This window comes from Oncorhynchus kisutch, linkage group LG5 (assembly GCF_002021735.2).
Source record: "Oncorhynchus kisutch isolate 150728-3 linkage group LG5, Okis_V2, whole genome shotgun sequence".
Lineage (NCBI taxonomy): Eukaryota > Metazoa > Chordata > Actinopteri > Salmoniformes > Salmonidae > Oncorhynchus > Oncorhynchus kisutch.
In genome coordinates, this window is record NC_034178.2 from 59,744,876 (window position 1) to 59,771,103 (window position 26,228).

The following is a 26,228-nucleotide window of genomic DNA, read 5'->3' on the forward strand; positions in this document are numbered from 1 at the left end:
TAGGACCTTGAAGTTATAACGTTCCTTGGTTGGACTAACAGGAATATATATATATACACAGTAATTGGTTAGCTGTCAGGTTACGAACGCTTAATGGCATGAACTATGAATATCAATTTTCCTGCTCGGAACTAATGATGCCTGCTGTCTTCCAGGACCACAGTGGAAATAAGTGTGTTATTTTGATGTTTTTAACTGTGTCGTTGTTTACCCGAATAATAAATACATCTAATCGATGAAATTCCTCCCAGACGTGATCGAGCTGAGCTCTGGGGACGACGACGCCCTGCAGATCAGCAGTGAGTCGGCCAATGAGGACGAGGACGAAGGTGTGGGGGGCACGGCGGAGAGCAGTGGCGCGCATATCAACGACTCGCTCAACCAACCAGATGCCCAGGGGAGGGTCCTAGTTAATATCAACCACCCCGCAGAGGAAGAAGACCTGTTCCTCGCGCCACAGCTGGCCCGGGCCGTCAAACCTCACCAGGTACGTTAACTAATGCACGCGCGCACACGCATACACACACACACTGCAGCACCCCACAGAGGAGAAAGACCTGTATCTCACCCCACAACTGGCAAACCTCACCAGGTACACTAACTCACTAACACTGCATGCATTATTTAATTTAGTTCATTCTCTCTTCCTCCATCCCTCATCTCCTTCTCACTCCTTCCCCCACTTACCCCCCCCTCTCTCGCTCCATCTCTTTTCTCCCCCTTCTTACCTACCTCTCTCCCTCCCTCCCCAGGTTGGTGGGATCCGGTTCCTCTATGATAACCTGGTGGAGTCTCTGGAGCGCTATAAGGGCAGCAGCGGGTTTGGCTGTATCCTGGCCCACAGCATGGGTCTGGGTAAGACCCTGCAGGTCATCTCCTTTATAGACATCCTGCTCAGACACACCGGGGCCCACACCGTACTGGCCATCGTCCCTGTGAGTAGACCGTTAAGGAGATGATGAGTGTGTCTCGCTCTCTTCTCTTGCTTTCTGTCTCTATTCTCCCATTGCTCTCTGTTCATCTCCCCTGTGTGTCTGTCTGTGAGCACAGCTGTGTCTTTATCTCTCTCTTTCTCCCCAGGTGAACACCCTTCAGAACTGGCTGGCGGAGTTTAACCTGTGGCTTCCCACCCAAGAGGCCCTTCCCCCTGATAGTGACCCTGCCATCGTCACAGGACGCACCTTCAGAGTCCACATCCTCAATGACGAGCACAAGTATGTGACATTTTATATAGTAAAGCTGACTAACACACTGCACTGTGTCAATTGTATACTGTCGTGTGTGTGTGTTCTGTCGTGTGTGTGTGTTCTGCCGTGTGTGTGTGTTCTGCCGTGTGTGTGTGTTCTGCCGTGTGTGTGTGTTCTGCCGTGTGTGTGTGTTCTGCCGTGTGTGTGTGTGTTCTGCCGTGTGTGTGTGTTCTGCCGTGTGTGTGTGTTCTGCCGAGTGTGTGTGTGTGTTCGTGTTCTGCCGGGTGTGTGGGGTCTGCCGTGTGTGTGTGCGTGTTCTGCCACGTGTTCTACCGTGTGTGTGTGTTCTGCCATGTGTGTGTGTGTGTGTGTGTTCTGCCGTGTGTGTGTTCTGCCGTGTGTGTGTTCTGCCGGGTGCGTGTGTGTGTTCTGCCGGGTGCGTGTGTGTGTTCTGCCGGGTGCGTGTGTGTGTTCTGCCGGGTGCGTGTGTGTGTTCTGCCGGGTGCGTGTGTGTGTTCTGCCGGGTGCGTGGGTGTGTTCTGCCGGGTGCGTGTCTGTGTTCTGCCGGGTGCGTGTCTGTGTTCTGCCGCGTGCGTGTGTTCGTGCGAGTGTGAGTGTTCTGCCGCGTGCGTACGTGTGTGTGTTCTGCCGCGTGTGTGTGTTCTGCCGCGTGTGTGTGTTCTGCCGAGTGTGTGTGTTCGTCTTCTGCCGTGTGTGTGGGGTCTGCCGTGTGTGTGTTCTGCCGCGTGTGTGTGTGTACGCGTGCGTTGCCGTGTGTGCTGCCACCGTTTGTGTACTGCCGTGTGTACGGTATAGCCATGAGGTACTTAATGACAGCCCTGATGTGTGCCTGTGTGAGAGAGCATGTGTACGTAACATTGCTTACGTATGATTGTGTGTGCCCTTACAGAACCACGGTGGCTCGGGCTAAGGTAGTGGAGGACTGGTCCAGGGATGGAGGTGTCCTCCTGATGGGGTATGAGATGTACCGCCTGCTGTCCCTGAAGAAGAGCTTTGTGACAGGCAGGAAGAGGAAGTCCAAGAAGCCCCAGGGACCCGTCATCATCGACCTGGACGAAGAGGAGAGGCAGCAGGAGCTCATGAAAGGTAAGGGGTCAGTGGTTAGAGGTCGCTGCAGGGCCCACTATAGGTGTTCTGGGGCCGGAGTAGTAGTAGTTTCAAATTAGGAGTGCTGATCTAGGATCAGGTCCCACATGTCCAGCTAATATTATTTATTGTGATCCTAAAATGCAAAACTGACTCTGAGAAGCTTTATGAATATGAGATAATGTATCACCAATATAAAGATACAAAACTGTAGGCTGACAGCAGTTCACTAGACACTGGATGAGTAATGCTTTGAAAAAAATTGCATAAATGACCATATTAAAATGCCAAGGCTGATGAATTGCAATGACATTCTACTACTAATAATAGATCAGAGAATGTTATTATTTCATCCATTCATCATCATTTATGTTATTAGTTATGTTACTCTTTTTTTTCTCACAACTTACAAACACACACACATTCTCCTACCTTGTGTTTTACTCTCTCACTCCTCCTCCTCCTTCTAGGTATGGAGAAGGCCCTGGCCAGGCCCGGTCCAGACGTGGTGATCTGTGATGAGGGCCACCGCATTAAGAACTGCCATGCCAGCACCTCGCAGGCCCTGAAGAATATCCGCTCCAGGCGACGTGTGGTCCTCACAGGATACCCCCTGCAGAACAACCTGATAGAGTACTGGTGCATGGTGGACTTTGTCAGGCCTGATTTCCTGGGCACCAGGCAGGAGTTCAGTAACATGTTCGAGAGGCCCATTCTGAACGGGCAGTGTGTGGACAGCACGCCGCAGGATGCCAGGGTGATGAGATATCGAAGTCACGTCCTCCATAGTCTGCTGGAGGGCTTCGTGCAGAGGTGAGAGCAGAGAAGAGTGCAGACTATTTTTTTATTTATTCACCTACCTCTCCTCACCTTTTGCTTTTTATATCGCTCTTTCTGTCTCTCTCACTCTCTCTTTCACGATTTCTCCAGCCTCTCTCTTGTCAAGTATGGTTTCTCATCCTAAATCAACCCCTCACTCTTAGCCCCTACTCTCTCCTATAGATCTGTGAAGGATTGGTTAGGTGTATATGCAGTCTGATAATAATCTGTGTCTGTCCCAGGCGAGGCCACGACGTACTGCGGGACCAGCTCCCCTCCAAGGAAGAGCATGTGATCATGGTGCGCCTGTCACCGCTGCAGAGGGCCCTTTACACTGAGTTTATGAACCGCTTCAGAGAGGCAGGCAACAGCGGCTGGCTGGGCCTTAACCCACTCAAGGCCTTCTGCGTCTGCTGCAAGGTGAGGTTGAGATTGCTGTACTGGTGCTGTGGGATTAGACAGAGACAGACAGGCATACAACAGACCACTCAAACTCAACTCTGGACCTCAAAGTCAGTTCCACTGCATTTTTTCAAATCAAATCAAAGTTTATTTGTCACGTGCGCCGAATACAACAGGTGTGCAAAATCTAGAGACTGCCTTAGATTTCGTGCACCAGCTGTTGTTTACAAATAAGAGACTGATTTAGTGGGTGCAATTAATGATCAGGTAGAACAGAGTTGAATACCTCTGCAATAGACCATAGTGACGATAGGGTACTGCTGTGGGTTAGTTAGCATAGCCAGGAATTACACCCCGATCTTAACCTGGAATCAGTAACATTATTAAAGTCAGTCCTTTGATGTGTACGTAGATCTGGAACCACCCTGACGTGCTGTACGAGACCCTTCAGAAGGAGAACCTAGCCAACGAGCAGGACCTAGACCTGGATGACATCACGGCGGCCGCCAACCCTCGCTGCCCTGGCGCCAGCCTGAAGGCCAAAGTTGCCGACTCAGCCAACAGCCGGATCAACGTCGCCCTACCCCCACTCAACCCCATCCAGGAGAGAGCCAATCAAGTCATCACCTACGAATGGGTACGTAACGCCACTCTCTCAACCGACAGGCTGGCATGGGTACGTATCACCACAACACCACTCTCTACCCACAGGCTGGCATGGGTACGTATCACCACAACACCACTCTCTACCCACAGGCTAGCTGGGAACTTGTTAGATACTTCTCCTATGTTAGCCTGGGTCCTATTCATTAGTAAGAAAACGGGCCGAAACGGGTAGAAACCTATAGCCTCACCTACCTGAGTTTGTCCAATAAGAAATGCTTGTTTTCATGTTCAGTTGCAAAGCATTTTGCTGCGGTGTGCACTAATGAATACAACCCTGGTTAAACCAGACTGAATGCTGTTCTCATTATTGCATGAATTTCCACAGTAAGGATTCTGAAGTTATATTGTAAAACCTAGGGATGTAACGATTCACCAATACGCATCGTTCCCCGGATTAAATGTTTAAGATATGAGCGCATTGGTACACGGGACCCCAAACCGATCCAAATGTAGCATTCATCGGTCAGAAAACGAATTCAAACGTTACGAATCGCCTGTTCATAATTTTTTGGGGGCTGCTCAAATAACTTTCTACCTTCAGAAAATACCTAATCTTTTGTGACCACTGCTTCCTCTTCTTAAGGGTCGGAAGTAAGCATGCCGTTATGTTGACAGTCTTTGATCTACATGTCATTTTGCATGCCAAACAACCCCAGGCAATATTAGTAGCCAAGTCAAACTGCATGCTGTGCGCCCATTTGACACATCTACGTGTCGCAGGATAGCATTCAAATGTTTGTAAAATTGCTTGCACAATCTTAGTCTTGATTAGTTGAGTGACAACCGGTGTAATTTGATAGGTTATTTTTATATAATGCGCTTTGAAAATTGTGTTTTACCTGAATAAAAGTAGCTTAAGCTACTGCCGGAGACACAACTCATCTGACTATACATGCTGATCAGGGTTTACATTACATTTTATTTCCATTGTTCAGGTTCACCATCAGCATAAATTCTGCAAGTTTTACTTGAAGCAATCAGTATATGGTCATTTGTAGATATACAGGGTAAAGTTGATCATTTCATAACGAGGACAGCGATCACTTTTTCGACCCACACTACACGGTCGAAGCGGCAGAAGAAGAGAATCTCACTAACCATTCGATTATTAGATGGGGGTGGAATCCAAAGTTGTGCTATATATTCATTGGTTATGTCATAGCTCATTTTACAGATCAATGTTGATACATTACTTGCTGAAACACTTTTAATCTGCAAAAATGACATTCATTCGTGGGTGATGGTGGGAGGAGACAAAAAGCAAGCATTGCCCCCCGACTGGTAGTGTGTTGGTAGATGCCAAGTTTCCCTTATGGCTCAGCTCAGGTGCCTACATCCACCATATACACTACCGTTCAAAAGTTTGGGGTCACTTAGAAATGTCCTTGTTTTTAAAAGAAAAAAAGAAAATAATTATCCATTTAAAATAACATCAAATTGATCAGAAATACAGTGTTGACATTGTTAATGTTGTAAATGACTATTGTTTTTTTAAATGGAATATCTACATAATGGGCCTCTGTACACCTGTCAGCAACCATCACTCCTGTGTTCCAATGGCACTTTGTGTTAGCTAATCCAAGTTTATAATTTTAAAAGGATAATTGATCATTAATTAGATAACCCTTTTGCAATTATGTTAGCACCTGTTCTGATTAAAGAAGCAATACAATTGGCCTTCTTTAGACTAGTTGAGTATCTGGAGCATCAGCATTTGTGGGTTCAATTACAGGCTCAAAATGGCCAGAAACAAACTCATCAGTCTTTTCTTGTTCTGAGAAACTGACGCCTCACAAGTCCTCAACTGGCAGCTTCATTAAATAGTACCCGCAAAACACCAGTCTCAACTTCAACAGTGAAGAGGCGACTCCAGGATGCAGAGTTCCAGTGTCTGTGTTCTTTTGCCCATCTTAATCTTTTATTTTTATTGTCCAGTCTGAGATATGGCTTTTTCTTTGCAGCTCTGCCTAGAAGGCCAGCATCCCGGTGTCGCCTCTTCACTGTTGACGTTGAGACTGATGTTTTGTGGGTACTATTTATTGATGCTGCCAGTTGAGGACTTGTGAGGTGTCATTTTCTCAAACTAGACACTTTAATGTACTTGTCCTCTTGCTCAGTTGTGCACTGGGGCCTCCCACTCCTCTTTCTATTCTAGTTAGAGCCAGTTTTGCGCTGTTCTGTGAAGGGAGCGTTGTACGAGATCTTCAGTTTCTTGACAATTTCTCACATGGAATAGCCTTCATTTCTCAGAACAAGAATAGACTGACGACTTTCAGAAGAAAGTTATTTGTTTCTAGCCATTTTGAGCCTGTACTCAAACCCACAAATGCTGATGCTCCAGATACTCAACTAGTCTAAAGAAGGCCAGTTTTATTTCTTCTTTAATCTTTAACAGTTTTCAGCTATGCTAACATAATTGCAAAAGGGTTTTCTAATTATCAATTAGCTTTTTAAAATGATAAACTTGGATTAGCTACCAAAACGTGCCATTGGAACACTGGAGTGATCGGTGTACAGAGGCCCACTATGTAGATATTCCATAAAAAAATCAATAGTCATTTACAACATTAATAATGTCTACACTGTATTTCTGATCAATTTGATGTTATTTTAATGGACCAAAAATGTGCTTTTCTTTAAAAAATATTAAAAAATACATTCTAAGTGACCCCAAACTTTTGAACAGTATGGTGGATGTAGGCACCTGAGCCACAAGGGAAACTGGGCACCACTACCAGTTGGGGGCAATGTTTGCTTTTTGAATGTGTTTATGAAACAAATGTTAGTGCATCGCATTGAACCTAATCTAATCAAGCAAAAAAGTATTGTTCCTGTATCATATCAGAGCCCATGTATCGAATCATCTTGAAAGGGAAAGATGCACATCTCTAGTAAAACCTAAGATGTCCTCATTGGTGTGAAAGAATGACCTTCATTCACCCATCTCCTGTCCGGTATCTCTGTCACTCCAGGCCAAGGACATCATGAACAACTACCAGACTGGGGTTCTGGAGAACTCTGCCAAGATGCTGCTGCTCTTCCACCTGATTGACGAGAGTGTGAGCAGAGGAGACAAGATCCTGGTCTTCAGGTTGGACCTCTTCCTATGTTTGACATGGAACACTTCATCCAAACACTCCCTATGAGCATAGTCATACTTAGACTTTATTGTCCTTAGAGAGACTGGAAATGTGTGTTTTTGCTTTTCACCTCGAAGTATCCATGTGATACTAACTGACTTGAATGTATTTTTAATCTGTGTGTGTTTGACGTATGTCCATCAGTCAGAGCTTGTCCACCCTGACGGTCATTGAAGGCTTCCTGTCCAGACGGCCGTTGCCAGCAGGCCGAGTCTCCCCCGACAACCAAGGCCAGAACCAGACCTGGGTCCGCAACATCAACTACTACAGTGAGTCATCATCCACACACACACACGGCACAACCCTGTTCCCATGGCAACCACTACTACCCAGACCCTGTCATTATTATTTCCATGGCAACCCTTTGACTCTTCATTTGTGCTAGCTCAGCTGTGATTTGAACCCAGATCCCACTAATGTACTCTGTTGTTCCAGACGATTAGACTAGTTAGCTTGTTTTCACAGCATCCTGTCCTGTGGAATATTTTGGCTTCAATCCGCTAACTGAACAAATCTACTCTCACTTATGGTCTCTAATCTCAATCAGTCTTTCTGTGATTCCTCATATCCTATATAGGGATGCACGATATATCGGTGAACATATCGGAATCGGCCAATAGTAGCTAAAAATGCCAACATCGGTATCGGCCCGATGTCTAGTTTAACGCCAATGTTAAAAACCGGTGTCAAAGCTACCGTGCATACCTATAAACGTAGGTACATGACGTAATGATGCCATGTAAAATTTTGCGCTACATGTGCAGCACAGCATTCCTAACCTAGCCCACACAATGTCTGCTGTGTGGATCGAGCAGTCATTTGAAAGAGTAAGAACATTTCAGCAAGACAACTAAAGGCGAAAATCCATTAAAGCCAAGATAATGGAATTCATTGCCCTTGACAATCAACCATTCACTGTCGTGAGTGATGTTGGCTTTCACCGACTGGTCGAACACCGGTACATACTACCAAGTGCTCTATTTTTCAGGTGTTGCCCTACCGGAGTTACACAGTAATAGTGTCACTGCTATTAGCTTCATGACATGCATACTATTGAATGCCATTTGGGTGTTTGTATGTCAAAAAAGATACAGTAGCACTGTCAAAGCTGTACAAAATAGTCTACAAACACCGGCTACGAACGATGTGTTTACAATACCACGTTGGTAATAAAGCATCATTTGTTGGGCCGCAACGTCTGGGGTAGCTAGCTTTAGCTTGGTACCTCGCTAGCACCAATACAACCAGCCTGAAAACAATGACCTGTAGAAACTGAAGTCATTTTCATTATTCTTAGCAATGATTTAGGAATCCTTGTGAGTAAGTATTAGCTAGGTTGCCAGTTGTTGTTCGCCTATTGAAATTGAACTTCAGTTCATGAAAATAAATAGTTAACCAACTACTTAACCCTGTTGCCCAAAGCTAACTTTATAAGCAGCCAGCTAGCTTCATCTGGCTAGTGATGCTTGACCGGACCGGGTTATGTGTTGTGAAGCTAGACACAATAAGAATTAGGCACAATAGTGGAATTTGCGGTTTGCCTTGATAATAAAAGTATGTAATTGACAGTGATGCAAAGGAATACAAATAGTAGAATTGGGCATAATTCTACTATTTGTATTCATTTGCATCACTGTCAATTACATACTTTTATTTTGAAGGCTAACCGCAAAGTCCACTATTGTGGCGAATCCTTATTGTGGCTAGCTTCATATAGATGGGTCCGACCACCATTAATCAAATAAGAACTGTCTTATAAATTAGGGTTATTTTAGATGATGACACCTAGCTATGTAGTTAGCTAGCTAACTATAGCTACTGAAACAGATTGTTGTTTTGCTATGTTTTGGGGAAGAACATTGTTTGCATCCATGAGCTAGCTTGCTTTTTTTATGACTGCGAGACAACTTTACCAGCATCATAACATACGTATCGATGAACCGTTGAGACATATGAAATATGAGTGATTGTGTAATCAATGTGTAATAACTACGTAAAAGATTTATGAACGCGTTAACTTATTGTGTGACGTGCCGTCATATTCAGGTCCTGATTGGTCAACAAGCTAATTTGACACATCAAATAGTGTTAGTTGACACGTCAAATAGTGTTAGTTGACACGTCAAATAGTGTTGGTTGACACGTCAAATAGTGTTAGTTGACACGACAAATAGTGTTAGTTGACACGTCAAATAGTGTTAGTTGACACGTCAAATCGTGTTAGTTGACACGTCAAATCGTGTTAGTTGACACGTCAAATAGTATTAGTTGACACGTCAAATCGTGTTAGTTGACACGTCAAATCGTGTTAGTTGACACGTCAAATCGTGTTAGTTGACACGTCAAATAGTGTTAGTTGACACGTCAAATAGTGTTAGTTGACACGTCAAATAGTGTTAGTTGACACGTCAAATAGTGTTAGTTGACACGTCAAATAGTGTTAGTTGACACGACAAATAGTGTTAGTTGACACGACAAATAGTGTTAGTTGACACGACAAATAGTGTTAGTTGACACGACAAATAGTGTTAGTTGACACGACAAATAGTGTTAGTTGACACGACAAATAGTGTTAGTTTATGTGTATCTTTTTTGACATGCAAAGAACCAAACGCCATTCCATAGAAATCCTGGAAACGACTGAATAAATTAACAATGAAACAGCACAGCAAGTAAGTGAAAGAAATAGGTTTTGATTATGTTTTACTGGTAATGGGGACATATGTAAATGTAATCAAAATAACTTTTTTGTGTGTGTGTGACCTTTATTTAACTAGGCAAGTCAGTTAAGAACAAATTCTTATTTACAATGACGGCCTGGACGACCCTAGGCCAATTGTGCGTATGGTACTCCCAGTCACGGCCGGATGTGATACATCCTGGATTTGAACCAGGGACTGCTGTTACGCCTCTTGCACTGAGATGCAGTGCCTTAGACCGTCTGCGTCCGTGTGTGTGTTAACTATTTAACTGTATTAGAGTGCTTAAAAGGCAGCAAAAAAAATTAATATCGGTATCGTATTGGGGGTTTTTTTGGCAAGGAAAATATCGGATATCGGTATCGGCCAAAAATGTCATAGCGGTGCATCACTATCCTATTTCCTCACCTCCTTCTCAACTGTCTTGTAAGGAAAGGCCCAGGGTCTCCATCAGATCTTCTTCTCCAATGGGTTTGGAAATGGAGGCAATAAGAGACAATGTGAGAAATTCATGAAAGATGAATTAAGAAAGAGCCATGCTTTTTCTCAGCCATCGATCTCTGGGTTAATTATTTAAATATACTGCCCCCTACTGGATTGGCTACCACACTACACTAGATACAGTGTATGTGTCTCAAATGGCACTATATTCCCTAAATAGTGCACTACTTTTGGCCAGACCCCTATATGAGCCCTGTTCAAAAGTAGTGCACTACATAGGGAATAGAGTACCATTTGGGACATCACCTATTTGTCTAGAATCACCCCATGATGCTTATGTAGTGAATGTGTCGGTTGTCTCCCCCAGGGTTGGATGGGAGTACGTCTGCCTCCGAGAGAGAGAAACTCATCAACCAGTTCAACGACCCAGAGAACACCTCCACATGGGTCTTCCTCTTGTCAACAAGGTAATAGACTGTACAGACACACTGATACACACACATAGAAATGTAAGTGAAATTGCTGTGGTCTGATGAGCTCTGCCCCTTCTAGTAATTATATTTCTGTGCTTATATATTCTTCACTCAAATACACAACAAACGCTGTGTTTACACAGGCAGCCCAATTTTGATCATTTTTTCACTAATTGGTCTTTTGAACAATTAGATCAACTATTTTGCCTATAATTGGACAAAATATCACAATTGGGCTGCCTGTGTAAACGCAGCCATATACACTCAATTAGACACACCTGTGCACACAAAGATATTTATTCACACACATTGGATATATTCTCCGTCCCTTTTAAAAAAACATGATCAGCCATTCACTTACACAAACACACTTGCGCAAGTTGTTAATAAGCCTGGGTTGTGACTTGCAGGGCGGGCTGCTTGGGTGTGAACCTAATCGGGGCCAACCGGGTGGTGGTATTCGACGCGTCATGGAACCCGTGTCACGATGCCCAGGCGGTGTGTCGGGTGTACCGCTACGGCCAGAAGAAGCGCTGCCACATCTACCGCCTGGTCTGTGACTTCACCCTGGAGAAGAAGATCTACGACCGGCAGGTCTCCAAGCAGGGCATGTCTGGTAAGAGAGCGGGAGGGAAGGAGGTTGGGAGGGAGAGAGAGTGGGGGGGGGGGGGGGGGTGATGATGCTCCTGTGTGTGTGACAGGGCATGTCTGGTAAGAGAGAGAGAGGGAGGGAGAGAGAGTGGGGGGGAGTGACGGTGATGATGCTCCTGTGTGTGTGACAGGGCATGTCTGGTAAGAGAGGGAGAGAGAGTGGGGGGGGGAGTGACGGTGATTATGCTCCTGTGTGTGTGACAGGGCATGTCTGATAAGAGTGTAGTGTGTGTGGTTAAATATATTGAATGTGGGATGGCATGATATTGAAGTTGAAATGCAAATGGCGGCATAGTACAGGGGAATCTCAGTGGTCAGTAACACACTGTGATTGGCTATGTCCAGTGGTCAGTAACACACTGTGATTGGTTGTGTCCAGACCGCGTGGTGGACGACCTGAACCCAGTACTGACTTTCACCCGCAAGGAGGTGGAGTCGCTGCTGCACTTTGCAGAGGAGGAGCCTGACCCGGCCAAAGCCCCTCTGCAATCTCACGAAGAGATGGAGACGGTCATCAGCCAAGCCTGTCAGATCTACCCCCACCTCATCACTAAGGTACACACAGATACACACTCACACGGTTTATTAGGTACACCCGGTACTAGATTGGTGTACCTAGTAAACAGGCCACTAAATATTTATACACACCGTCATGGATACTGTATTAATATGGTACACACACACCACCCACACTAACATCCCTGTTGATCTGTACCCCACCAGGAACCCTTCCATCATGAGTCTCTGCTTGTAGACCGGAAGGAGTCCAAGCTTACTAAAGCAGAGAAGAGAGCTGCTAAGAAGAGCTATGAGGACGAGAAGCGTGCCTCTGTGCCCTATTCTCGCCCTTCCTACGCCCACTACTACCCAACCAGCGACCAGACACTCACCAACATCCCAGCCTTCAACCAGCGCAACTGGCGAGTCGTCCAATGAATTCGTTATCCTACCCCTATCACACAGCATCCATAACCAATCCTTCAACAGCGCTGTGTAAGCCTGTTAAGCAGGCCTAAACAACAGCCTATCCGTACAAATGATCATTCTAGCCTCCAAACTCAACCATGCCATCTGCAGATATCATCAGTCTAGAAAACTGTCCCACATCAGACTGTGTAATGGTATGATCCTCGTGTGTTTTTGAATCCCCTAGGCGTCCCATAGCTCGGGGTGATGAGAAGCCCATGGCCAGCGTCCGGCCCGTCCAGTCCACCCCCATCCCTATGATGCCTCGCATGGCGGGCATGGGCATGGCCGGCTCCAGCTCCGGGGTCAGCTTCCCGGTCAACTACCTGCAGAAGGCCGGTGTTTATGTCCAGAGGATCGTCACTACCACTGGTACAATACATATCCCTGCAGGGACAATAACGTTTTAATTGAATTGGTACTGATAGACACTGATACTCTTGGTAAGGGTTCATTAGGGCACATACGTTCATTAGGGCACATCGTGTCAAAACGTTTTGTCACGTACAATGAAAATTAGCCTTTCTTATTGGACAAGGTCAGATGGTACTTCCCTGTTTCGGAGCGGTTTCTTCTGTTTTGGGCCTAATGAACACGACGGGTTAGGAATAACTCCTGGTCTTGTGTCAGGTGAAATGCTTTGGGGCTGCATTAGGATAGACCAGTGATATAGGAGCTACGTCCCAAATGACACCCTATTCCCTATAGGGTGTATACTACTTTTGACCAGGGCCTATAGAGAATAGGGTGTATTTGGGATACTCCCGTGGTATTGTTTGGAAATAATTTAACTCTTTCTGTTTGCCCCTTCAGATATAGTGATCCCTGGAGCCAACAGCACCACGGATGTCCAGGCACGTATCGGTGCAGGAGAGAGCATCCATGTGATCAAAGGGTCAAAAGGTGATAATAACAAAAACAGTAGAAGATGTACCTCCTATCTACCTGCATGTGTAGTTCAATTAATTCTCTACATACTCTAATTGAAATACTGTGCACACCTTGGAGAGCGGTTTACAATATCCACATGGACACCTGAATTCCCAGGTTGTTATCTCATTTATAGAAAGGGCTCGGTACTTTAACCTAAGAATCAAAACTGACTGGTGCTTCCCTGCATGCTTATTTTTATGTTTCTTACTTTGCCTTATTTTTTCCTGAATATTTGTATAGTTTTATTAACTAATGTCATGAGAGGAGAGCATTCAAGTAAGCATTTCATTGCATTGTGCACACTTCTCTGTATCCTGTGGATATGACAAATCAAGTTTGAGTTGATATCCGCCATTAACTGCTGTCTTCCTCACAGGTACCTACATCAGGACCAATGACGGGAGGATTTTTGCCATCCGCTCAGGGAAGCTCAGCAGAGCAGTGCAGGGAGGATCTGCTACTAACAGAGGTGCACTGTACATACACAAAGTACTTTACATTACATGATGAGGAATCCATGTGACAGGATATGACAAAACAACGTGACTTGGTGTTCAGACTACATAGATAACCAGAGAGGACCTAGTACGGAGCCCTGCGGGACACCTGTGGTGAGACAAGATCAACATGCTCAGTTATGGGAATAATTACTCTTTTTACCCTCCTCTTTGCCGCAGGTTCCCAGGCTTCCCTGCTCCACGCCATCGGTAACGGCTGTTTGTCTCCCATGGAGCGCCAGCGGCTGAGCCCCGACAGCGCATCCCGTCCCTCTACCCCCGAGAGCCCTGAGATTCTCAGAGAGCTCAGCCGCTACGCCGTCAACGTGGATACCGTCGCCATGGGCAATGAGCTGCCGTCGCCGTCGGACATGGTTACAGGGGATGGAGAGGGAGGGAGCAGAACGCAGCAGTACAGTCAGAACACGGAGTCGGACCTCAGCCGGCAGCTCAGAGAGGACATCGGAATGAGCATCAGTGAGGCTCTGCGATGCTCCAAACGCAAGATGACCGCAGCAGCGGGTGGACACAAGCAGGCGGGGGGCAAACGCAGCTCATCTGCAACCGGGTTCCCGGGTCTCTCCCTGGGTAGTGGAGGGCTCAACTTCCCCCCCCTGAACCAGGCCCTGCTGGGGGGACACATGAGCCACCCGATGCTAATGGGAGGCAGCTCCTCGTCCCCGTTCCTCCAGTCAGCAGGACAGACTCTGGGAGACCTGCAGACCATGTTCCCCTCGGCAGGGGCGGATCTCCTCAGCCATGCCTCCTCAGCCACAGGAAACAATGGACACCTCCCCTCATCCTCCACCTCCTCCTTGTCCTCCACCTCTTTCTCCTCCACCATTAACACCATGCCCATGTCCTCGGCCTCAACATCCTCCTCCTCCTCCACCCTTCCCCCCTTCCTGATGAACCCCAGCGTGACTGGTCTGCTGTCCCCAGGCTTCCCTCTGAACTACAGTCAGTCCCTCCTGCCTGAGCCCACGATGTACCCCAACACCCTGGGAGGAGGCCCGGCCAGCACTGGAGGAAGCTCCAACTTCCTCTCCCACTACCCCTCTTCCCCCTCCAGCCTCCTGGGTGCAGCGCTCAGCCAGCCTGACTCCCACCATCTAGCCACAGAGAACGGTGGCAGCAGCTCGGACGATGATGTCATTGAGGTGACAGGACAATGAGCATTCTTAGACTCTGACAACCCCCCATCCCAGCTCTAACATGGCTAACCTTCATAGCCCCCCCTACACACACACACACACACACAGACTCTCCCATGAGCGAATGAGTGAGAGAGAATGAGTTGTACCTCATGTGCTAACCAAGACAGAGTAACAAATCCTTATGCTGAATATCTTACTGAAGAAGAGACTGAAGATTTGCCCAAGCCCCTGAGGTTGGTGAGGCTGAGCACTGGAGACCATGGATGGGAATGGATTGACGTTTTGTTGAGAGGGACCAGTTGAGATGAACAAGCACTCCCTCTCCGGCTATATCTTCTAGCATTGCCCGCCATCCCCTTATTAGACCCCCATGACGATCTCTGAGGCCAGTCAGGACACTGTCTGAACTGAACTCACATCAGATGGAACGATGTAATCATCTGTTGGACCGTTTGCATAAAAAAAAAAAAGTGCTTTTAGAGTCGTTAGCTGTTTGCTAGATATTGTAGCGTCCCCCTGTTGGAAAGGATGACAAGACAATACAGTATATGTGACCTGGATGTTTTGATTCTACTAATATTCTAAACTGATCTTGTTGATATTTTGTAAATGGTGGTTATAATCATTCGTTGTTTATACAGAGAGTTCAGACTGGGCCAGGGTTGAGTTAAAAGTTCAAGGGGAAGGGTTGGATAGAGAGACAGTATGTTCTTATGATCAAGTTGTCATAATGACGGCGGCGCCCTTAGCTTGGTTGCCGAGGCGGCCATTTGAGTTACTTTTATTTCAAAGAGAGACCTTAAAAGGTCAAATGAATGTACATCCATGTCAGCCTTTTGATAACACAGGGGGCTGACCTGGGTGGGTTCGGACAATGTGTTCTCATTTGTTCGTTTAGCCTTAAACGACACTAAGGGGTCTTTTTCTTGAATCTTAGCATTTACACCTTTAGTACACCCTTTCCCCTTCGTAACGACTTCAGACAGAACTACTGAGCATCCAGACAGGTTGGTGTCCATCTCAAGGGACAGGCTCCACTAGCTCTAGTCCAGAGCATTACGTGCAGCTTGCCAACACTCTGCAAGCTGCACGTAACACCCTGGACCAGAGCTACAAAAACACTAAGACACTTGCACTATACAAATAGGGATATGGATCATATACAGTCACAAACAGTTTATAGTTCTGGGCCCATATTTATCAAGTGTCTCAGTATGAGTGCTGATCTAGAATCAGGTCCCCTTGTCCATCTAATGTTTTCATTATGATCAAAAAGGCAAAACTAGCCCTAGATCAGCACTCCTTCTCTGAGACCCTTTTATGAGTACAGGTCCATAAAGCATCCATTGGAGCCATAGGTTTACTCTGTAGCATGACTTGGGTGTATACCTGCAGAAAGCGACAAACCCACAACCATTTAGCTACAGTAGTTAACAATGACTACGGTAACCCACCATGTGGCCATTTGTGTGGCATAGTTAAGCCAGCCCGTTGTGTAGGTATGGATGGATTGATGGCCTTACCCAATGAGAAGCAAGCAGCACACAGGTGTAGCCTGTCAGAGGTAGCTAGGTGTATCCCTGACCGCACGGCAGACAGACAGTCCGTGTAAGTAGCTTCTCTCAGTAGTGTATCTCTGTAGCTCTACAGTGCTTTGGGTCTGTCTGTGCTGGTCTGTGCTGTTCTGTGGTTGGTTGATACGTTTTTCTTTCTGTGATGTCATCTCAAAATCATAACGTGAGGGGAATGGATCGGGCCTCCGGGTTATTTTTCTCCACTGGAATTGTACATGGAACTCAAGTTGGGCTACAGGAGCCAGGATAAATGTCTGATATATATATATATATATATATAAATATATATATTACCCACGTTTGTGTGGAGTTTCAGTTTAGTCTCAACTCCCTATTCCACCTATTGGACTATAAAAGAATGGGGGATTCCACCACACACCCCTCACAACCTCAACTCTACCCTGCTTACTTACCTGTCCTTATCCTTACAGCCTGTTTCTAGTCGATCATGTATGTTGGATGTTTTCCTCCACCTCACCTCGCAACCTCCTTAACCTTTTTCTAGTTGGCCCGGTCTTGTGTCCATCAAATGATTCAGCCAATCATCCCAGTCTTTTTAATAGAGATGATTATTTCCTTGGAGGAAGAAGCCCCATCCTCCCTCCCAATCAGAATTGTTTTACTGTGCTTCTTTTTTGTTTGTTTTAAGTGTCATCATGAGGAGAACTCCATATCCATATGTTATTTTTAGTTTTTCTTAGTAGCAATGTTCTTTTTTTAACATCTTGATGTTGGCTCGCCTCTACTAGTTTGTCCTTTTATTTCAATGTATGAATTTACCAAAATTATTTATTTATAATGATCTAAATGAATTCATCTGTCTTTTTTTTGTACATTATACTCTCATTTTTTATTCTCTTTTTATCCACGTTGATCTTTTCACCAGTGTCTGAAAGAGCAGACCAGTGTCTGAAAGAGTAGACCAGTGTTGCAAACTGACTGTGTGAGATCAGGAAGTCAGTCACCACATGTATCCAGCATAGAGGCGAGCATAAAATGACGACTGTGTTACTTTGTTAATATCATTTTAACAGTGAATAAAACACTTAACTTGCGTTATTACATCATTTTGATTGTGTATTACACTGACGTGATGCTCTTTGCACAGATGTTTTTTGAACATATATTCACATGGAAACACAAACCAATGTGCTAAATGTATTTTTATTGAAATTGCAAGATTTATGTTCAACTCAACCTTCAATTGCACTCTTGCAGCTGGGAATCTGTGAAGGATAATGGATTTGGATATGATGAAAAATGATGCGTATGTCCTTATAGTAAGACAGGTGCGGGAGTTACAGATAGGATGGAAGCAAATACTGCACGGCTTTTTGACACGACATTGCAGTCAGTCTTCCACATCTGTAAATATGACATCTTACGTATTTGGCTGGAATTTCATACCTGAGTGTTAAAACTAGTACAATATTAGCAGATATCTAGTCCTCTGGTTTCAAGACCTGCCATTTTGGGGGCACTGCACAAGTGTCAACTTTGGAGAAAATAAATGAATCGCAAGAAATGTGCATTGGTCCATTCAAGCCTAAAGGCAATGCAAAGAAAACAAAGAAGCAACATCATTATCAACAACCAATATCACCACTTCCAGTTTTAGACACAAAACCAACTGTCCTTTTCTCCTTGGCTCTCAGATACAAAATACTTTTACATGACTAAATACTTCCAAAGACCACCCTCTGCTGGCCACCCAAAAGAACCGTGAAGGAGATGAAGAACTGAGGCCTGTCATGAAAAAACATCCCCAGAAAGGCAGATGATCGGCAGCAACAGCGCTGTCTCATGGACGCTTTGTGTTCCACATATGAAGTTAGTAAGTATACACTACTACACTACTGTGTAATTCTCTTCTATACAACACTTTTCTACTAGGCCATGCTGACATGTGCTATCCAATTATATCCTTATTGGTGATTCCATACCACTTCTTTGCTCAAAGTAAAGTTAACACACAATTTGAAACAATTACCAAGCTATGAAATGCTCTTCCACTTTGACATTAAAACTAGTTCAGGAGTAGATGTGACCAAAACAAAGTTGCACTAATGTAAACCACTGATATTTTTGGGCACTAGGCATAATGCATGTTGGTCCTCCAAAGAGCTCTACAGTAAAGCTTCTATTAATGCTTTAAAGGAGAAGTTCACCCATTTTTACATGTGGCCTTATCTTCACTCTTTCTGTGCTTGTAGTTGATCCCCCAAACCTTTTTTAAATATTTTGTTTCGTTACAGAGAAAATTGGTTGTCACATTTAGCTGAGTCATCACATGCTATATGGACTACAATGCATCATGAAAATGTGTCTAAGCATGTTATAAACAGTAGCGGTGTGTGGGTAAAAGTACTGGGGAACCCAAGCCAGAAGAAAATGCCATTTTACAACCTATGTGTTGTGATAATTGCGTTGTTTTCTTTATAACCTGATCATTTGCCTTGCCACTGTGATAAATAGGCCGAAGGCAGGGACAATAAGAAGAAACAGTGGCAGAATAAATTGAACCGCACATTTTTTTCTATCACAAAACCGGAGAGCTACCTAGGTCCGGTAAAGTCCACAAAGCATATTGCATGTAACGGTTACATGACATACAGCAAGCAAGTTAATATTTACATTTTCAGACTACTAAAACAACTATTAATTTATAACCACAGAGAGTTACCGCAAGTCGGAAAGAAAACAGGAACAGCCTCCACTATTCCAGCACCATTTCAACTTCAACATTTCAACATCAAATCCCCTATGCTCACAGTGACAACTAAAAGATACAACAAAAAAATTGGCCAATCAACATAAGCTAAACATGATGTGGCTGTCCATGGTTCTGATTTCTCTCCGTATGTGTGTGTGCGTGCAAGTAGAAAAAACATGTTAACCCTACTTGTAGAGAAACCCCAATGTCATCCTCCTCTCTTTCATGTTGACGAAACAGTCTATGACTCTGGCATACAGTACACACTTTTAGTTGTTGACCTAGGCTACCTGACTAAAATGCTTGCTCTCTAGTCTAACTTCCTTTCATGGGCAACAATGAACCAAATAGTTAACATTAGCCTACTACATCTAGCCACATTTTGAACTTCCATCCTCTTCAGACAGGGGCACAATGTATGAATTTATGGTTAGATCAGAATCACCGTTATAATGATTGGCCAGTATGGAGAAATAATTAAAACCATAAGTCCAAATCCCTATCTCCGTTCATGGCTAATTTAGGAAAGGGCTCATTTTAGCTATTTAGCCATCGGATGACAACAACACAATGAGATGCAACAATTCAAGTTTTCTGTCTGTTGTTTGGTACTTTGATATGATGTGTTTGGAGTGAAGATAGATCCAAACTGGCTTCCCTTGACACTTTGTTTTGGTGTGCAGGACCATTCCAGACATTTTAATTCCAAACTACAACATTTTCAGACAAGATAGAACTGCCAAAGGGGGCGGTGTTGCAATCTACTGCAAAGATAGCCTGCAGAGTTCTGTCCTACTATCCAGGTCTGTACCCAAACAATTTGAACTTCTACTTTTAAAAATCCACCTCTCTAAAAACAAGTCTCTCACCGTTGCCGCCTGCTATAGACCACCCTCTGCCCCCAGCTGTGCTCTGGACACCATATGTGAACTGATTGCCCCCCATCTATCTTCAGAGTTCGTGCTGCTAGGCGACCTAAACTGGAACATGCTTAACACCCCAGCCATCCTACGATCTAAACTTGATGCCCTCAATCTCACACAAATAATCAATGAACCTACCAGGTACCTCCCCAAAACCTTAAACACGGGCACCCTCATAGATATCATCCTAACCAACTTCCCCTCTAAATACACCTCTGCTGTCTTCAACCAAGATCTCAGCGATCACTGCCTCATTGCCTGCATCCGTAATGGGTCAGCGGTCAAACGACCTCCACTCATCACTGTAAAACGCTCCCTGAAACACTTCTGCGAGCAGGCCTTTCTAATCGACCTGGCCGGGGTATCCTGGAAGGATATTGATCTCATCCCGTCAGTAGAGGATGCCTGGATATTTTTTTTAAATGCCTTCCTAACCATCTTAAATAAACATGCCCCATTCAAGAAATTTAGAACCAGGAACAGATATAGCCCTTGGTTCTCCCCAGACCTGACTGCCCTTAACCAACACAAAAACATCCTATGGCGTTCTGCATTAGCATCGAACAGCCCCCGTGATATGCAGCTGTTCAGGGAAGCTAGAAATCATTATACACAGGCAGTTAGAAAAGCCAAGGCTAGCTTTTTCAAGCAGAAATTTGCTTCCTGCAACACTAACTCAAAAAAGTTCTGGGACACTGTAAAGTCCATGGAGAATAAGAACACCTCCTCCCAGCTGCCCACTGCACTGAAGATAGGAAACACTGTCACCACTGATAAATCCACCATAATTGAGAATTTCAATAAGCATTTTTCTACGGCTGGCCATGCTTTCCACCTGGCTACTCCTACCCCGGACAACAGCACTGCACCCCCAACAGCAACTCGCCCAAGCCTTCCCCATTTCTCCTTCTCCCAAATCCATTCAGCTGATGTTCTGAACGAGCTGCAAAATCTGGACCCCTACAAATCAGCCGGGCTAGACAATCTGGACCCTTTCTTTCTAAAATTATCTGCCGAAATTGTTGCCACCCCTATTACTAGCCTGTTCAACCTCTCTTTCGTGTCGTCTGAGATTCCCAAAGATTGGAAAGCAGCTGCGGTCATCCCCCTCTTCAAAGGGGGGGACACTCTTGACCCAAACTGCTACAGACCTATATCTATCCTACCGTGCCTTTCTAAGGTCTTCGAAAGCCAAGTCAACAAACAGATTACCGACCATTTCGAATCTCACCATACCTTCTCTGCTATGCAATCCGGTTTCAGAGCTGGTCATGGGTGCACCTCAGCCACGCTCAAGGTCCTAAACGATATCTTAACCGCCATCGATAAGAAACATTACTGTGCAGCCGTGTTCATTGATCTGGCCAAGGCTTTCGACTCTGTCAATCACCATATCCTCATCGGCAGACTCGACAGCCTTGGTTTCTCAAATGATTGCCTCGCCTGGTTCACCAACTACTTCTCTGATAGAGTTCAGTGTGTCAAATCGGAGGGTCTGCTGTCCGGACCTCTGGCAGTCTCTATGGGGGTGCCACAGGGTTCAATTCTTGGACCGACTCTCTTCTCTGTATACATCAATGAGGTCGCTCTTGCTGCTGGTGAGTCCCTGATCCACCTCTACGCAGACGACACCATTCTGTATACTTCCGGCCCTTCTTTGGACACTGTGTTAACAACCCTCCAGGCAAGCTTCAATGCCATACAACTCTCCTTCCGTGGCCTCCAATTGCTCTTAAATACAAGTAAAACTAAATGCATGCTCTTCAACCGATCGCTACCTGCACCTACCCACCTGTCCAACATCACTACTCTGGACGGCTCTGACTTAGAATACGTGGACAACTACAAATACTTAGGTGTCTGGTTAGACTGTAAACTCTCCTTCCAGACCCATATCAAACATCTCCAATCCAAAGTTAAATCTAGAATTGGCTTCCTATTTCGCAACAAAGCATCCTTCACTCATGCTGCCAAACATAACCTTGTAAAACTGACCATCCTACCAATCCTCGACTTTGGCGATGTCATTTACAAAATAGCCTCCAATACCCTACTCAACAAATTGGATGCAGTCTATCACAGTGCAATCCGTTTTATCACCAAAGCCCCATATACTACCCACCATTGCGACCTGTACGCTCTCGTTGGCTGGCCCTCGCTTCATACTCGTCGCCAAACCCACTGGCTCCATGTCATCTACAAGACCCTGCTAGGTAAAGTCCCCCCTTATCTCAGCTCGCTGGTCACCATAGCATCTCCCACCTGTAGCACACGCTCCAGCAGGTATATCTCTCTAGTCACCCCCAAAACCAATTCTTTCTTTGGCCGCCTCTCCTTCCAGTTCTCTGCTGCCAATGACTGGAACGAACTACAAAAATCTCTGAAACTGGAAACACTTATCTCCCTCACTAGCTTTAAGCACCAACTGTCAGAGCAGCTCACAGATTACTGCACCTGTACATAGCCCACCTATAATTTAGCCCAAACAACTACCTCTTTCCCAACTGTATTTAATTTTAATTCATTTATTTATTTTGCTCCTTTGCACCCCATTATTTTTTATTTCTACTTTGCACATTCTTCCATTGCAAAACTACCATTCCAGTATTTTACTTGCTATATTGTATTTACTTTGCCATCATGGCCTTTTTTGCCTTTACCTCCCTTCTCACCTCATTTGCTCACATTGTATATAGACTTGTTTATACTGCATTATTGACTGTATGTTTGTTTTTACTCCATGTGTAACTCTGTGTCGTTTTATCTGTCGAACTGCTTTGCTTTATCTTGGCCAGGTCGCAATTGTAAATGAGAACTTGTTCTCAACTTGCCTACCTGGTTAAATAAAGGTAAAATAAATAAATAAATAAAAAATTCACAGTTGAGCTCACTCAGTTTAGCTCAACGCTAATTGGATATAATTTTATACTTTTTTTATCAAGGGAGGTTAAATGCTTACTGGCTTCCCTTGCATTCAATGCTATGGGCGGCAATAGTGTCATACTCTTTTTGACCAGACAACATCAGATGGGCTACACAAAAATTATGAAACACAGAGAGACTGGTTATAAAACACTCCAAACTACCTCATATTACAACAGAATCTCATTCTGGATAATATCTCTGCACTCAATTTTTGTTTTCCACTGTTCTATGAATACATATTTGCACATTTTAGTTGTTGTAAACGGCATTATTCAAACATTGATTTATGTCACAGTGAAAAAAACATGTGAGTGCAAAAGCTTTAATCAGATTGAGAGTGTGATGTAATACGAGTTGGTTTGGAGTGTTGTATTACATGCTTTAGACACTTTTTCATAAAATCAAAAAATACATATTTGGGGTATCAACTACATGTAATGGATGTACACAAAATAGTCCAAATTGGTGAAGTGAAATGAAAAAAATTACATGTTTCAAAAAATCATCATTGCTATGAAGCCCCTAAATAAGTTCTGGTGCAACCAATTACCTTCAGAAGTCAAATAATTAGTTAAATAAAGTCCACCTGTGTGCAATCTAAGTGTCACATGATCTGTCACATGATGTTGTCCGACGAACCATCAAACAGGCAAAGCATCAATACAGGACTAAGATCAAATCGTACTACATCGGCTCTGACGCTCGTCATGTGGCAGGGCTTGCAAACTATCACAGACTACAAAGTGAAGCACAGCCTAAAGCTGCCCAGTGACACGAGCCTACCAGATGAGCTAAACTACTTCTATGCTTGCTTTGAGGGAAAGAACACTGAACACATGCATGAGAGCACCAGCTGTTCCGCAAGACTGTGTGATCACGCTCTTCGCAGCTGATGTAAGAACTTTAAACAGGACAGCATTCACAAGGCTGCCGGGCCAGACAGTTTACCAGGACGTGTACTCCGAGCATGCGCTGACCAACTGGTAAGTGACTTCACTGACATTTTCAACCTCTCCCTGTTTAAGTCTATAATACCAACATGTTTCAAGCAGACCACCATAGTCCCTGTGCCCAAGAAAACTAAGGTAACCTGCATAAATTATTACCGACCCATAGCACTCACATCTGTAGCCATGAAGTGCTTTGAAAGGCTGGTCATGGCTCACATCAACACCATTATCCCAGAAACCCTAGACCCACTCAAATGTGCATACCACTCCAACAGATCCACAGATGATGCAATCTCTATTGCACTTCACACTACCCTTTCCCACCTGGACAAAAGGAACGCCTACGTGAGAATGCTATTCATTGACTACAGCTCAGCGTTCAACACCATAGTGCTCATGAATAAGCTAAGGACCCTGGGACTAAACACCTTCTGTAAATTGTATCCTGGGCTTCCTGACGGGCTACCCCCAGGTGGTAAGGGTAGGTAACAACACATCCGCCACGCTGATTTTCAACACAGGGGCCCCTCAGGGGTGCGTGCTCAGTCCCCTCCTGCACTGCCTGTTCACTCATGACTGCATGGCCAGGCATAACTCCAACACCATTAAGTTTTCCGATGACACAACAGTGGTAGGCCTGATCACAGACAATGACGAGACCGCCTATAGGGAGGAGGTCAGAGACCTGACCATGTGGTCCCAGGACAACAACCTCTCCCTCAACATGTTCAAGACAAAGAAGATGATTGTGGACTATGATTTGGCATGGGTACTCAGTTCCTCTGTCACATTCGCTGTCTTCAAACTCCATATCATAAATGAGCCAAGGCGCAGGGTGCATCTAATTCCACATCTTAAATCGAAGTGAAACCTTTCACAAAAAAAACTGGTAAATCAGAACGTGGCGCACACAAACACTCATAGAAAATAAATAATTACCCACAAACACAGGTGGGAAAAAGGCTGCCTAAGTATGATTCCAAATCAGAGACAATGATCGACAGCTGCCTCTGATTGGGAACTATCCCCGGCCAACAAAGAAATAGAAAACTAGAATTCCCACCCAAATCAAACCCTGACCTAACCAAAGAGAGAAATAAAAAGGCCCTCTAAGGTCAGGGCGTAACATATTCAAAATGTTCTACAGCGGCACCATTGAAAGCACTGGTTGCATCACTGCCTGGTATTGACGGGGCTGCAGTGGACCAGGTTGAGAGCTTCACGTTCCTTGGTGTCCACATCAACAACAAACTATCATGGTCCAAACACACCAAGACAGTGGTGAAGAGGGCATGACAAAAGCTATTCCCCCACAGGAATAGCGCCAACTGAAAAGAGTGCAAAGTCTAGGTCCAAGAGGCTTCTAAACAACTTCTATCCCCAAGCCATAAGACTCCTGGATACCTAATCAATTGGCTACCCAGACTATTTGCATTGCCCTACGCCCTGTTGTTATCATCTATACATAGTCATGCTCTACCTATATGGACAAATTACCTCCCCCCGCACATTGACCCTGTACCGGTACCCCCCTGTATATAGTCTCGCTATTGTTATTTTACTGCTGCTCTTTAATTACTTGTTATTTTTAATTCTTATTCTGATCCATATTTTTTAAACTGCATTGTTGGTTAGGGCTCGTAAGTAAGCATTTCACTGTAAGGTCTACCTATACCTGTTGTATTCCACGCATGTGACTAATAAAATTTGAATTGATTTGAACATGAAGACACTGCAACCAACTGTCTGTCTACTTGTGCTCGAAAAGCACATGTGCTCACACCATGTGCTCTCTCGCTCAATCAATCAAATGTATTTATAAATCCCTTTTTATGTCAGCAGATTTCACAAAGTGCTATACTGAAACCCAGCCTAAAACCCCAAACAGCAAACATTGCAGATGTGGATAGGAAAAAGGAAGAAACCTAGAGAGGAACCAGGCTCTGAGGTGTGGCCAGTCCTCTTCTGGCTGTGCCGGGTGGAGATTATAAGGGTACATGGCCAT

At 44.7% G+C, this 26,228-nt stretch overlaps 1 protein-coding gene across 1 annotated transcript in view; it reads left to right on the plus strand.

Moving 5' to 3' along the window:
* The window catches only part of LOC109891355 (helicase ARIP4), a 28,035-nt gene extending 10,261 nt beyond the window's left edge, over positions 1-17,774 (plus strand). The window contains exons 6-22 of the mRNA XM_020483828.2: positions 252-487; positions 753-935; positions 1,081-1,214; positions 2,098-2,294; positions 2,765-3,107; positions 3,356-3,533; positions 3,928-4,152; positions 7,154-7,272; positions 7,466-7,590; positions 10,829-10,928; positions 11,345-11,550; positions 11,965-12,140; positions 12,309-12,505; positions 12,739-12,923; positions 13,365-13,454; positions 13,861-13,953; positions 14,162-17,774. Of these exons, the coding sequence (XP_020339417.1) occupies positions 252-487; positions 753-935; positions 1,081-1,214; positions 2,098-2,294; positions 2,765-3,107; positions 3,356-3,533; positions 3,928-4,152; positions 7,154-7,272; positions 7,466-7,590; positions 10,829-10,928; positions 11,345-11,550; positions 11,965-12,140; positions 12,309-12,505; positions 12,739-12,923; positions 13,365-13,454; positions 13,861-13,953; positions 14,162-15,156 (3,782 nt within the window). The 3' untranslated portion in view covers positions 15,157-17,774. The remainder of the gene's footprint in view (positions 1-251; positions 488-752; positions 936-1,080; positions 1,215-2,097; positions 2,295-2,764; positions 3,108-3,355; positions 3,534-3,927; positions 4,153-7,153; positions 7,273-7,465; positions 7,591-10,828; positions 10,929-11,344; positions 11,551-11,964; positions 12,141-12,308; positions 12,506-12,738; positions 12,924-13,364; positions 13,455-13,860; positions 13,954-14,161) is intronic.
* Positions 17,775-26,228: the final 8,454 nt, after the last annotated feature.